Genomic DNA, 15374 nt, shown 5'->3' on the forward strand with positions numbered 1-15374 from the left:
ACATTGCTATTGCTATCATTTTTGTAACAATTGCTGCTGCAGGGCAACGTCATTATTATAACGTGTAAATCTGTAAACGTAACGGTTATTGTAAACGGACTTGTAAATCTTCAACTGGGCAACTGTCCCCGTTGAATTAAATAAATAAATATTAATAAACATTTAAAGAAACAAATATTAACAATTGATAAAATAAATAAAACGAATGAAGTATGCACACATAGTTTTTTCAACTCTTTTTTTTTTGTATGTGCCATAGAAAGTTTAACATGAAACCATCTATTTTGGGTGATCGTCTCTGTTCGATAACTTCACAGGGAAATCCCCTGCTCAAAATAAACGCAGTCAAGCGCGCTCGTGCAAAAACGCTCTTTTTCAATTTTGTACGCCTATTTCCACTTCACTTCCGACGGAGGAAAACAGCAACAATCTTTAGACGACAGAAACAATCTAACCAAACCCGCTCGTTACATTTAAAATCCCTGCTTCTCGATGGATTTTTTTTCTGAGCTTGCAAAAGGAAGCCAAATGAATCGATTTCTCGATGACGATTTTGTTTTACCCGCCAGGTGTTGTTGGTTGTGCTGTGCGGGTAAATGGCGCTACTCACAGATGATTTAATTAATGTGGCGTTAGGACGGTGACAGTGGTAATTAACACTCGAACAAAACTATACACCACCCTACAACCAAACCAAACACCACCCTCTCTCGCTGCTTTCTGATCTGGTGACCTGATCAATATGCGATGCGAACGTTGTACGTCTTGTTGGAGCTATAATTTCTATTGAGCAGCTCCATCCCCCATCAGCATATCGGTTTTGACTACGACAAACGGAACTGGAAATATGAAATATTTTCAAGCTGCTTTTCTTTTTCTACTTCTTTTCACAATGGTAGCGGGCTGGTTCCACAAATCAACCGCAGCTGATTAATTAGCCAATTGGAACGCTTTTGAAGTTCCATTTGTTTATCTCGCCACAGAATCGTACCAGCCTCGGTCCAGCCTAGGCCTATCTAGGAGAAAGGAAATTAAGTCGCTGTTCATGATGCTGGTGACAGATTACAATGTCACTTGAAGAAGGATGACAAAATCGACAACACACACGGAAGCGAACGGTTTTGCGTAAGGATGCAAAGATATTTTGCATGAGTTATCATGATAATGGGGTAAAAGCTGTCAATCGATTGCGCAAAAGTATTCGCAAGAAAAGTTTGTACTTTGTTGTGTTTTGAAATTTGAATGTCTTATGAATACAACAATTAAAATAAGAACATAATAATCATTTATATTATAAAAAATGCAATTAATATATTTTTTACATAATAACGAATTAAAATTGAATTAACTATTCGAAAATTATATGCATGTTTGAACAATTGTGCAAAGCAGACATATTTGATATTTCGACAAAAGTTGATATAAAATTATGTGATTTTTTACATTAATGTTCGCCTCTAAAACTGCTTATATCACTTGCTTAACAATTAAATTTCCCCGCTTGTGCTACTGTTCAAATCTACACTCGTTCAAATAGAGCGACATTCTTCTTCCTGTCTTGTCGCCGCTTGATTCATCGTCACCCAACCATAGCGTCCTACCGCACACCACGACGCGTCTTTGTGGCTTGAGCACTTTTCCTTTCGCTTGCGGCGGCCCGGTTCGGGAATGCTGGCAACAACAACAAAACACTGCACTGGGGCTTCGGTTCGGCACCAACGCCATCTAACCGAAGCCATCCGGAACTTGGGACCCTTTAGCTGGCGGTAAACGACGAAGCCCGATCCCCAACGTCAGACCACCCCACCACGAAACAACGTGCGCGAGACCCATCATCACGACTTCGGTCCCGGGTTGGAGCGAGGCGTCGGTGGTTCGTCCGGTGGATGAATTGTTTTGGTTTTATAAATGCCTAGTGCAGATGCAATATTTGCCTAATCTGTGCATCGGTTTCAACCAGCACGGATCGACACGTAGCAGCGACGACCGCCTTCTCCAAGTGCCCCACCACACAGCCTGGACCGCAAGTGAGCGAGCAGTTTGGTTTTAGTGCGCCGGTTCAGTGTGCTCTGTGCAGAGAATTCAGCACGATCCGTTCAAACCGTGTCCAACCGTCGCGTTGGACGGACGTATTCGGAAGGCTCAGCGTGGTAAAGTGAATAATCGAAAGCTGTGCTGTGCTGTGCTGTATGATTGCTTAGCAGTGTATCTTGAGCATTAGTGAACAAGTGCGAGGTGAACGTTTGTACGCGCAAGGAATACTGAAACGAACGGCTTCCAGCATGTGGTCCAAAATATTCCTAGGTGAGTGACTTATTACCCGTTTCTGATCTTATTTGGAACGTGCAAATGTCAACTTACGTCCACATCACACAAAACTTGCAACAAATCCACCGTTCCACGTTAAGGGCAGCTAACAGGGGGAGTCAGTTGGCAAAAACGTGTCCCCACGCTTCAAGTGACCTTTTTCTGCAGATGATCTTTGCGCCTAAGTACAAGCGTCATAAGCGAACAACACTGCTCTATACCTGACGACAAGGTTCCAAAGCGAAAATGCAGCTTCCTTGCCGTTTGAAACGTTCTACGCCTCTCCGTTCGGGGTTTTAGTAATTACCACGGCAATCTTGTAGCAAGAATTTTAAAGCCAATCATCAGCGCAAATTATGTAGCGAACATCGAGCGTGAACTGTACGTGTACGTGTGTTGCAACGGTAACACCAAAAGGTTCTCGCTGCTGGATGGAAAATTGGCACAATTGGGTGTGTTTTCTCTGGTAGCTGCAGTGCGAGCGCGCGCCCATTGGTAAGGTGTCAATGGGTGTCTGACGCTGTTGGCTATGCGCAATGAGCTGTACTGTACTACTTTGGGCGTTATTCACACAGCCACTCACGGGCGGATCGGGTGTGTTTGTACAGCCAAAGGGCCGATAGGAGGCATTCTATGCCAAGGTTTGCATAATCATTTGAATGAGCGGGTCGATGAGAATTGAACGGTGTGTAGCGTTGTTCAGATAATTTATCCGGAAATAATGTCAAACGGTCACACCAAACAAAAGACTTCTGTTATGGTCATTTAAAAGCGTTTTTTAACCAACAGGCTTTTAATCACTTTAATAAATTTTATTATGAAATAAACACTAACGCCTCTTCACGCCCAACAGAGCAAATTTTTATTCGAGTAATAAATTTTTCCTTAATCAAACTCGTGTGAATAACAACGCAATTGAGAGCAACAATTCACGTAAATGTGACGTTTATGAGACAGTGCTGCGCTCAAGAAACACTTTCTTTACTGCACACGATCACACAATGGAGCGCCTAAAACGAAACGCAACGATAGGGCAAAATCAACGAATTGCACACCAGGCCAGACAGCTAATATGACAGCATTTTCAAAACCCTCATATTTCAAATACATTCTTCCTGCTGCTCACTTCCGCAAGCAGTTCGCGAGATCGGACACCGAGATGACATCTTGCCGGGGAGGAGGAGTAGGAAAAACGCCAACGATCGTCTCAGGAAATGTGCACAACCCAACCTACACACGTGCCGTCCGTCCGTCTTGGCAACGGCAAGATCGCACACTTCTTCTTCTTCGGTGCTCCAAATTGAGGCTTATTGCGCACACGTTGTGGGAAACGGCCACCTGTTTTCCGGGAACGGTTTGGAGAAGGTTCAGCGTTTGGTACATAATCTTGCGTGGTGTGGTGTGGTGCAGCGAGCTCGCAGACTAGGGGGAAAAAACAAACACCAGCATCCGGTTTTTTGCTGCTGCTGCTGTTGTTGCAATTTTTAGAAAGCAACAAAACCGTGTATCCTCTCTACCCCGTTTTCCCCGTCTTTGATTTCGAGCCTAAGCAGGTTCGTTGGGAGGGTGGGGAGAGGGGATGCCGACGACAACAACGAACGAAGGTGCTGCATCTGCCTCTCGTACCACTGCATCACACATATTGTGGTCGCGTTTATGTTATGGAAACTACTTCATAATAATAACATGTCATCAACTCTTTTCGCCCCCATCGAGTAAAAGATCGTCCTTCTTGCTGTGTCTTTTGCTTCTTCATGCTCATTTCTTCAATCGGATATGTGTCTGGTGCCGGGGTTTGATTGCGCAATCGAACCGCCCGATCTCCCTGCTGAACCGGTGCTACAGTGAAGATGGCAAACGTAAGGGAGAGAATGGCAACGACACTAAACAAAGAAGCCTTTCTTTTTACCCCATAGTCCCCGGCGGTCATGCTTCTGGACGCTTTGAAATGAAAATGAATCGATGATCAGGTGCACTGGAGAGCATTTCGCATTTGCATTTTCTATATTTGCATCCCTCTCGCCCTTGTCTTCACCCGTACAGAGCGCAGGTGTATTGTGATGCTAATTATCGAATTACACCGTCTCTTCTTCCTATCATGCTGGAAAGTGAATGCCGAAGCTGCATCATCCCAGAGCGGGTCAGTTTTTCACTTTCCTGTCTTCACTGGCTGAGGGCCATTTCCCGGTCGGCGCGGCGCTACGGGCTGATTAGGGGTTTTGTTTGAACGGTTTGTTTTTTTTAGCTTTCATTCGCTTAACTCCCATGGTCATCTGCTGGACGGCATCGCATCGCAACATGAGAAAATGCGAGCGTGAGAGCCCATCCTCTTGAAGGGCAAACGTTCTAAACAAAGACACGCTGCGCCACCGAAAGAACGGTGGTTCGGGTCGGTACGGAACTTATACTCCCAGCGCCCAGAGTGGGAGGATTACCTTAGCAGCACGAAAAGGTTGACAACTAGGCATGTAACAAGCAAAGGTGATGTGAAATGGGTCATCTGCTCGGTCTGATGCTGTAACCGACACGGTTTGCGCTCTGTAGAACCAACCGTAGTGATGGAATGGGAACTCCATTCACAAAATAACTCGTTCAGCAAGGACATAGGTTTGCATGCTAGTGGTTATTAATTGATTGCTTATTTAACCGCGTATCTCAACCCTCACTGCTTGGCTATTTTTGTATGGCGCACACAACATATTTAAAGCTGCTCTAATTTAATTACCTAAATAAAATCAGTGAAAACAACGCGATTTTCACTTGAAATTAGTTTGCATTTTCTTCCATGTACTTTCTACACGAATCAATCAAACCCAGGCTACGAGCAGGGTTGCGACTTTTACTATTAGTTTGCATTTTCCGACACCTAACGCTACATGTTTCCTACGACATGGTGGGGTAAAAGAAAACACCGCAAAGCCCGACCGGTGAGATGCCCGCGAGGTGGCCTACCGAGGCATGTGAAACCATTTGGCGCAGAGGGGAGGGCAGTGCATGTGTACGAACGACCGTTCCTGGGAGTAAAACGCGTCGTCGGAAAAGCACTTACCACTAGCCTGGAAACGTGTGTTATGTTTTGTTGTATGTAAACACTTTCCTTTAGATCCCCCCAAACACCACCCGGCTGCTATACGTTGTGGGGGAAGGAAGATCACGATACGGTCGTTTGCTTTCATTTCGGTACCGTTCGGTAACGTAGCTTGCACACAACCCGTGAGCCCCATTTCCTTTCTGGAGCATACACACAGTGGTTAAAACAATTGCATAATGTTGGTTTTGGAAGAAGTGTATCGTAACCAGAGAATTCGACTCACACAGGGTGCAGTGTCTACACACTTTTCCACTCAAGTTCGGTTACGGGTTTGGAGACAGATGGAGATCGTTTTCCCTAGATTAAGTACGAATTGATGATGATGAGCCGTTTCGATGGGTACATTGCGTTCTTGCGTAGTGCATTTGGTGCATGTAATTAGCATTGTTTATTGTTTATTGCGCTACATGTAGAATATGCGCTACATGGTACTGGGGGCATAGGGATGCGAAATTACAGTCGAAAGACACCGTCAATTTAACGCGATCGTCTATACTTTGTTTCAAACCGCGGCATAACACAGATCCTGATTTCTCTTCAGCTTGCTTTCCCACGCACCCTCAACCCGGTACACAAAATGCTACCAATTTCCATGTTCAATTATAGCTCGCTCGAAATTATGACATAATTTTCACGAACCGCAAACCACTAGCATCAACATTTGGGGATGGCTCTAGATAACAAATCTTTTCGAATTTCATGTTGCCACCCCGCCATAAAGCTCTTGCTCTTATCGAACCAGTGGCGTTATGAGCTAATATCCCATGCAGCAAATTTCCCATAATGAGGAAGTAAACGGCACGCGGCAAACCGCCTGCGCCACCAATACAGCCGAACTTTCTCACACTTTCTAACGCGTCGTCACCCATGTTTTTGTTCCTCATCTCTCCCCCAATCGCCCCCCAACCAATCGTGCGTAATCGTGCAGCTAATTTTTCTCATATTAAATTATTATTTTTTGTTAATGTACACCTTCCTTCCGTTTGGTGACGTTTGGCGGGATCCGTCCATCTCCGTCCGGGCAATTTGGCTGTCATCCGAGGGAATGTGTGTTTGGAAGTGGTGAGCGGCAGTTCCTCATCCCTTGATCGCATCCGCTGTTGCCAATCGTTTCCGGGCTGCAATGTGATGCAATTTGCATTGTCCGCGATCCACGATTGATGGTTGGACTATCAGATTAACCTAACACACTTGCGTCTTCAATCCATTCCAGTTGCATCACATCCAGGCAAGTGGCTGGGCTCTTTGTGAGGTGGTATGCATCATATGGGGTGTACATTGTCGCCTGCATTCATTGGTTCGAGAGGAGAGTGAAACAATTTAGAAAGTGAAAATTCGATGCACTCCACTCCGATAAACTGCGCACGCTTTGTGAACATTGAGGGTGTACAACTAACTCCATCCACCAAATAAAATCTCACGAAGGACTAGTATGTCTGTGTGTGTCTGTGTGTGTGTGTAAGATGATCGTTGGATGCATGATAATAAGTTCGACGTACCCTGGGCCGAGGATTGTCCCGATAGTGTCGTGTGGAAGGAAACCGCGCCATCCCGTGCATTCTCAACCTATCTCATTTGTTGCTCCCTTCCAATGATTGACAGTCTGATGAATTAATGGTGTCCAATCGTCAACGTGGAGCACTTTCGCTGTTACACAGTGACAGACACACACAGCGAAAGCGATCGTTTCAAACCTTTCTCGCAATGATTGTGCTCCCTATAGGAAAGCCCTTTGGAAGACCAACCATCACCGCCAGCTCTCCCCTTTTTTACTCTATTTAATACGTAATACGGTCGGCATAATAATTAAACAACTAATGATCTCACCTTTCATCTCGCGCATTCCCGTTTCTCACGTTCATCATTTTCACTGCGGGATGGGTTGTGCAGTAAGCAATGAGTGTCAAAAAAAAGTCGGTAACCCAAATTGAATGAAATCAGTAAACCATTTTTTAGCAGGTTTGAAATCTGCTCCAAAATTGGCCCTCTTAAGAGTTTGTATTGTACATTGGATGAGATGATTGGATGCGTAACAGACTCGTGGCGTAACATCGTATGGAAATAGGCAAAAACCTGTGCCCGGAGCTAATTGAATTCACCATAACATCAACGCAACTTGATTAAATGGTTAATTACACCGAGAAAATCGTTTGTCCTAACACTTTTAGCAACGATTCATTAGGAATTGAAATGAATTCAATTCGTATGAAGTTCGTTTGGTTCTACTACCAATTTAAGCATGGAGATGACATATGTTAGAAATGATTCAATTATTTACCTAAACTACCAGTCATAAATTTATTCACGATGTTCTGCCTGATCTTCTCCAGAGCACAGTGAAACCCTTCCATTACCGTTTAGCATAAATCCTTATGTCACAGGAGCCTGTTAATGTCTCCACGGGGCGCCTCGAATCAATCTTCGCACATTAATTTCCAGACAAATCGCCAACAAAACACAGCATGGCACGCGATTCGAAACATTTCTCCGCACGCGCAATTCGCACCTTGATTGGCAAACCGACTGCACGCAAACTTGAACTTGATTTCATCCCGCACACCATACCATATCTCTCCTCCACTAGACGATCGATCGATCGGCTTTTGCAAACTTTCACGCATCGATTACGATCGCGACACGCGCTCGGACGGATCAAACCCGCGCAACAATTCGTGGCTGCACTTGCGTGTCCGCATTAAGCAGTTTGGAATGGTGCGAAGAAAACTGCACCAAGAAACCGGTCCGCCTCGTCTCGGTCCCGGTTGATGAGGTTGACGATGACTATGGAGAAACAGGAAAAAAAGCATTCCAAAGGCACCAAAAATATCCAAACCAAGGCCTTCTTTCCATTGACTGAAGGGTGCACTACACGCGGAAAGGCACGAATGGGGAGTTCACTATTAAGACCCGAGACACTTACGGTACTCACGGTTAAACTTAATAAAAAAGACGAAAGTTCCATCTCCCAAGACCGGACTCTAATGGGGCGAGGAAGAAAGATTTGTCAGTTTTCGGTAGCAAAATCAATAAGGAACATGGTCAATTTTCACTCTTCAGGCCGGTCGTGTACAGCTGATATACCGGTTAAACCAGACGCGGAGAAGGTGAGAAAAAAAACATTCACATTTAAAACACCTCTTTGCGTGGTGTCTCAAGAGATTAGCATGGGCAGTGAAATGCACCTTTTAAAGATACCGGGCGCGATTAATAATTCACGGCAAGAAAAGGTACTCGTTAAGCTTTATCCATCTCCCTCGTATACAACACGGCAGATCTTAGGGCCGGACCAGACTAAGTGATTGCGCACGTGAATACAAATTAATTTACTACCTCCTCACGTCCAGCAGTCACGGGGGATCCCGATCCCGAGCAAGATTCCATTTCACCGGAACTGGAACACCTCAAGTGACTCGTCCGCCTCGTTGCGATGGTTTGAGCATTACACCTTGTTTTTCGCTCAAATGTACCGCAAATCACTGCTACGAATGGGTAACGATTACAGAAAGAAAGTTTCTTTTATAACATTGCGCTCATTAATGCCTGACATGCGCCCCCAGGTTTAGTGTGTGCAGCCAGCCTGTTGGTGTGGTGATTGAACTGCCATTTTATGGAGATTAATGGTGATCATCATCTGCGCCGTACGCGTCCGCGTCCGTACCCCGTGTGTGCCAGTTGCCATTTTTACTTTTTGCAAACCCCAATTATGCTCTTTAATGCTGTGCCTAAAGTGTGCGCAAATCTTTTGAGCGTGTAATGTTGGGCTTAATTTCGATTCGGCAAAGTGAGCGTTTGGGTTTTTTTTGCTGGTGCTGCTGCTGCTGCTAAATCAATCTGCCATCAGCCAAGTGGCGTACCGGATGAAAAGGATCACGATCACTTTGCCTGACGAGCCTGCAGGCTAAGACGATGGGCAGTTGATGGTGTTTTGAGGATCACTCCGTTTACTCTTACCGTGAAGCTCTCTTTGCTCCTGAGTTGAGGGCGAACAAGAAGATACTCGTGCAGTAGGAAAAAAAAACAACAACATTTGAATGCCGCCACCTTCAACCGAAAAGAGGTGGCGATCGTTGAATGAAGCACACAGCGTGATTTCAATGGCTTCTCTCGATTATGCTCAAATTGTAAACCGAACACGAGCGACACGGAGGGAGCCCCATTCAGCGACACGACATAAAGTTCGTGGTACGTGGTAATTTTCACGTTTTAAATTCTTCGACAGCAGCATACAATTATCGCCTTCCGTGCGCGATTATGTTTCACTTGCGTTCGAACGATCCTGGGCCACTTTCTTATCCGAAACTGGCGGGGTAGTCTTTTTTGTTTTCTTTCAATCTTTTCTTGCTATCAGCTAAATCGTGCGCTACGGAACACGGTAGTTGGAGCAAGCTCGTCAGTCGGTAATTAAATTTTCCGCACACATTGTGAGTTTTGACCGCTTACGTGACTGACGCACCGGTTTGGGAATGGCTAACTTGTGGTGTGGTGCCAAATTGAATTCCCAAAATGTGCCCCATCATGCTGCTTTCATGGGGTTCATTCTGTTTTTGACCCGATTTTTACTCCTAGAACCCTTCACCCGGGGACCGTGACGATCAGGGTTTGTCCATGGTTAGTGGGCTGTTGGGAAAGTATATGTAACACACTATCGCAGCAACACATAATGGATTTTCGAAGGTAAGCACTCGAAGCGGAGATGAGATAATAAATTGAAGGAAAAAAACGTTCAAATGTCACTGGGAGGGTGGCAAATGACACTTTTAGTTAGAGCCAATATTACAACAATGGCTTCATTTTCTTCACAGTTGCACGCAGTAAGTCGGTTATGTCGTCATTTGCCACAAATTAATTAACGATCGTAATCAGCAACTGCCTAGAGCCGTGGGAATTTAAATTCTTGTCCTCCATATTTATTACCCAACTAATCACTGAGTGCTCGAAAAATTGCCTCCATAGAAATAAAGTTTTATCAGCTAACAGTACCCAATTCTGGCGGATTCGGCTTAGTTTAACGGGATGGATTTTCCCAGCATCAATTGCACCATGAGACGATAACCGAAACCTTGAGACTTGCGTACATCGATGACCAACAAATTGAATGCCGTTTTATATCATCGCTGGGAAGGTGGCTTTTCAATTGGTGGCGACGACACCAACAGCCATGGGAGTTTGGAGTTTAAAAACCTACACTGCCAACCGCATGTGCAGCAATGAACAATTATTTCATCGAATAACGCACTCGCAAGAAACAACACATCAAAAGTTGTTTCCACACACGCGCCTATTGCCGTGGACATGGCCAGTCTCTCACGTTTAGCATTAGCAAAACTGAACAATCAAGAAAAACATGCGTGTACTAGTATGCTTGCAGCGGGCATTTTCGTCGTTCGCAACCACGCTTGTGTCATATGAAATCGGCAGAACAATGAATGACAAAGGTGTACCTGCGCAAGACGGTATGTCAATTCCGATGGTAAAGCAACACGGCACTGATCGTTGCATAATTCATGTCTCGTTTAAGCTGGATTAGAAATAAAACTAAACAGGTGTGAGGAAGCCGCATCTTTGAATGGCGTCATGTAACAAAATTACATAAAGCGTACGTGTGCATTGGTGGGAGAGGGGAATTAAATTAGGCACACGTTTGAGACCAATTATTGCCGCTTAATTGCTTTTTTTTATACTCGTTTTATAAACATTTGGCAGCGAATCCTTCACTAAACGAGTGTTAATGAGATGATCACATTTTTTAAAACTAATTTCTTTCTTTTTATACTTCCGTAGCAACATTCCTGCTAGGGTTGACGCTGGCAGAGAAGAAGAACGTGACCGAAAAGTCGGTGGAAGCGCTCGGCGGCACAAAGGAAAAGCGTCAGACGGAGCACGAAACGCGCTCGGTTCCGCTGTCCCTAATTGACAACCGTCGCCAGCATGCTCTGCATCACCACCAGCAGCAGCAGCAGCAACAGCAGGAGTACTATCAGAGTGAGGAAGGTTCATTCTATGCAGCCCAGCCGAGTGCTGGTCAACCATCGATCGCCTACAAATCGGCCGGAGCCGCTCACAAACCCGCCACCTCACAGGAACAACCACAGTACCAGGAGGTAGGTAGTAGTAACAAGTAACCTTTACTTTTGAAGAGGCGCGAGCGAACTAACAAGTACGATCAAACGTGGGAAGACGATGTTGGTGAATCGACATCGATTCACGAACCAGGTACTATCGAGCCATCTTCGGTGTGTCTGAGTGCACTAGTGCTCCCTACGTCCATCATTCCGTTCCGGGGTTATAGTACGAAAGCTCGGTGCCCGCAACTAGTTTGCTACTTGTTGTATTTTGTTTGACTTTTTTTATATTTAACTGTAGACATTTTCGAAACGTAACGGAACGAAACGTCGTGATGCACGTTTACCATTTGCCACCACACACAAAAACGACCAGATGCCAGCGTGTCTTATGTAACAGAAAGATCCCGACCTACAGCCGCAACGGTTTTGTCAAGAATCGGCGGGCACCTAGGGACGTGTAGTATGGCCAGCGATGTGGCAATTGGATCTTCTTCGTTTGACCATATTGAACACCGTGCGCCAGTGTAGCAGTGGTTGCGATTTTCTATTGTACTGAGCAAAAGTACTGAGTAGAAGGTTCCTTGCCAAGTAAAACAATTAATCGAATAACTAATAAATAGTAAGGAAGAACCACAGAAGAAATGCTTTCGATATATCATACTTTTCACAACATTCGTTTGGTAGGGTACACAAGAATGGACGATCAGTCGTGATCGTGGCTCGGTCTGTAAGTTAATCACGTGCCGCTACGTGCAGTGTAATACTGTAGGAAATGGCAGTGTTTATGTTTTATGTGTTCTGCTATTTTCAATATTGCACTACGCTTGTACGTTGGCATGCGGGCACAGGTACGACCTACGATGACCTCTAATTATAGTTGTTGTAGAAGCAGATGATGATGATGATGATCATGCTATTATATTGGCATTAACCATAACATTTTCCGATCGTAAAACATGAACTTCTGCGACTGGCATGATCTCAGCTTCGATCACGATTCCACCGTTCTGTTCACAGTGTGATCATTTTGGGTTGCATGTAATTTCCACTGTGTAATGAGTTTACCAAAGCAGTTTTATTATTGTGAATTATTTACGTACAAATTCATGGCTTTTACAAATTTGTGAAGAAAAGTACTGTTTGTTTAATTTTATTTTTAGAATATGCTAATACAAAAAATACTAGAGAGCAGAACGTTTGTTCTGTTAAATTACATCCTGGTACAAAATGGTTCGTCTGACCTTAAGTAACTCGTGAGCCTTAGGTTATCTGTAGTCATCGTATTCAATGCGACTGCCTGCGGGTATGGATAACGGCAATAGTATCACGATCACCACTAATTTGTTCCTTGTCTTTAAATGAAACGTTTACGTTCAAGAACAGTCTATTGCTTCAGGGAGTGGTGGTGCGAGCGACGAACACATCAGTGAAATGATGAATAATTTTATACGCTTTTTTCTTGCAATACTAACGCATTCACAGTTACCTCCCGAGTACATCAGCTTGTTGCATCAGCTTGCCGAGCATCAGCCAAAAGCGGCTGCATTGAAGCAAGGCAAGGCCGTCGGCCAGCATTACGAGCCCCAAAGTCACCCGCAGCATGCGAAACCCAGCCAGGTTCAGTACATTACCGAGGAGGAGTATGCTCAGCTGTTAAAGCAAACCCAACACCAACAGCACGGTCCAGCCCCAGCTCATCATCAGCACCAGAACCAACCACAGCCCCAGGGTCTTCAGGCGTACGGAAGACCATCGTCTCACCCAGGTGCCCCTCCAGGTATGTGCTCTTCCACGCAGACTGAGGCTGACGGTACGATAGGAACAGTAAATGTTAATTGATTTTTGTTTCGTCCTCACCCAGCTGCAGCGTCTCACAAGTATCGCCCCGCAATCCAGCTGCTAGAGACGGCCGAAGACCAACCGGGAGCGTACGGACAGGCGGACGGTGAGCAGTACCGTATCCAGTACAAGAGCATCCAGCAGGCCGGTACAGTGACACCGGTCCCCAAGCCAGTTAGCTCCTTTTCCTTCGAAAACGAACTCGCTAAATTGGTAGAGTCGAATCGGCCGCTTGCGTATCATGCGGTCCCGCATCACCCCGGTCGCCAGCACGATGCGCAACATCACGAAGCTCCCCAACGGTACGCCGGACCTACGCCCAGTCCTCAGTCGCACGAGTACACCTACGTCCAGGCTGGACCAGGTCGTGAGCACGGTGCACCGCAGCAGCCGCCAAAGCAATCGATCAAGGCGCAATATATTGCCCCATTCGCGCAAGGTTTGCCGCTAAACGGCCCGAAGATCAGCCCCGCTCATCTGCAGGTGGGACCGCAAAAGTTCGTTGACAGTTCCCCGCCTGCCCAGAAGTATCAGTTCATCGCTCAACCCGAGTCGGGTCCATCGAAGGCGCATCATCAGCATCATCATCAACAGCAGCAGCCGCAGCATCAGCAACAGCAGCATCATCATCATCATCATGCTCCGGCCCACCAGGGACAGCAGTACTTTGCTGAGGTATCGCCTAAGCAGCAAGCGGGAACTCCCTCGCCCAAAATTCAATACTACGTGCCCAAGGAGAAGAACGTGCAGATATACTACCAGCAAGCGCAACAGCAGCAACAGGCCGCAATCGAGCAGCACTCGCCCCAGCATCCGATGAAGATCGTGGAGGCACCTCAGCTACAGAACGAGAAGCCACAGAAAACGGTTCAATCGCACCATCGCTCGAAACCCGCTGAGCAGCAACAAGTTCACCAGCATCGTTATGGAGCGCGCGAAAAGCAGCCGGAATCGGACGAATCCCACGCACCGTCCCGTTCGTCCATCTTTGTGTCGCAGTCGACCGGAGTAAACCAAGCGACGGCAGCAGCCACGCCGGCACCCTCGGCTCACGCCCACAAGATTCCACCGAAAATTGACCGTCCACTCACGCAGGAAGAATTCCAGGCTCTGGTCGATGCCGGATACTCAGTAGTGCCGGTTCCAGTGCCCGTTCCAGTGCCAATCTCGCAATACCAGCAGCAACAGCAGCAGCAGCAGGCTGCCGCAGCCCATCACGCCGGACATGCCGGTGTCCCACATCCAGGACCTCGTGGTGGACCGCATCCTACACCGGCAGCTGTTGCCCGACAGGCCGCTCAGGCTTCCCGCTACCATCTGCATCAGCTAGCGACGGCAGAGAACAACCCGAATCAGGTCGTCACCTACCTACGCCCACTGCATCTCGATCCCTTTTCGGCCGGTGTTCGAGGACCGCATAAAGCTGCTCCCTAAAGAAACGACCCGTGCGGTCGGATTGTGACACTCTAGACGTTAGGACAAGACGGTTTCCAGCAGGGACGTACAGCCCCTGCGGGCTGACAAATGGCGCGTACGGTGCGCCAGGTGTACCTAGCACGAAAGACAAGCGCACAGCTTATTTAGCGTAGCAGAACCAAATAGCACTTAGCCTTGATTAATTTATCGACAAACAGTAGATATTTTGTATGGAAAGTGGCCAATGTGCCGTGGATATGTTACTGTCAGTAGCGATGAGCAGTATTTTACCATTACTTTTTATGTCATTTAAAGGGAAACATGAATCCTTCCAGACATATTCATATTGATTTTACGTCCAACCTTTTTCAACACAAGCAGCAAAAGTTCTTGTGCCACACGCCAGAATGACGGTAGGTTGGTGAGCTGCCAAGAGTTATCGGCTCGATTACTACACTACGATGTAAGCATTTTGATTCTCTCTGTATGAAAGATGTAAAATATGTTGTGTTCCATAAAATAAATACAGCCCAGTTTTTACTCAAACTACCCTCAGCCTTGCTCAGTTTCAATGCAAGTGTGAAAGAAACAGTGTTAATTGACAATATGAGATATCCAAGCACAGATGTCACAATTAGATCGTTTTATCAAATATT

General features: G+C 46.0%; 1 protein-coding gene across 1 annotated transcript; it reads left to right on the top strand.

The window, feature by feature from the left end:
• The first annotated feature begins 1950 nt into the window (after positions 1-1950).
• Positions 1951-15260, top strand: LOC121590858 (chromatin modification-related protein eaf-1). The gene is made up of 4 exons (XM_041910961.1): positions 1951-2304; positions 11180-11499; positions 12946-13240; positions 13325-15260. Exons 1-4 carry the CDS (start codon positions 2283-2285, stop codon positions 14734-14736), a joined length of 2049 nt encoding a protein of 682 aa, XP_041766895.1. The 5' UTR covers positions 1951-2282; the 3' UTR covers positions 14737-15260.
• Positions 15261-15374: the final 114 nt, after the last annotated feature.

The sequence above is a fragment of the Anopheles merus genome, chromosome 2R (assembly GCF_017562075.2).
Source record: "Anopheles merus strain MAF chromosome 2R, AmerM5.1, whole genome shotgun sequence".
In the NCBI taxonomy this organism is placed as follows: domain Eukaryota; kingdom Metazoa; phylum Arthropoda; class Insecta; order Diptera; family Culicidae; genus Anopheles; species Anopheles merus.

Bases quoted from the DNA above. Each gene is read 5' to 3' on its own strand.
- LOC121590858 (XM_041910961.1), top strand. From the start codon at position 2,283: ATGTGGTCCAAAATATTCCTAG. The intron at 2,305-11,179 runs GTGAGTGACTTA...ATACTTCCGTAG, and splicing joins GTGGTCCAAAATATTCCTAG to CAACATTCCTGCTAGGGTTG. The intron at 13,241-13,324 runs GTATGTGCTCTT...GTCCTCACCCAG, and splicing joins TCACCCAGGTGCCCCTCCAG to CTGCAGCGTCTCACAAGTAT.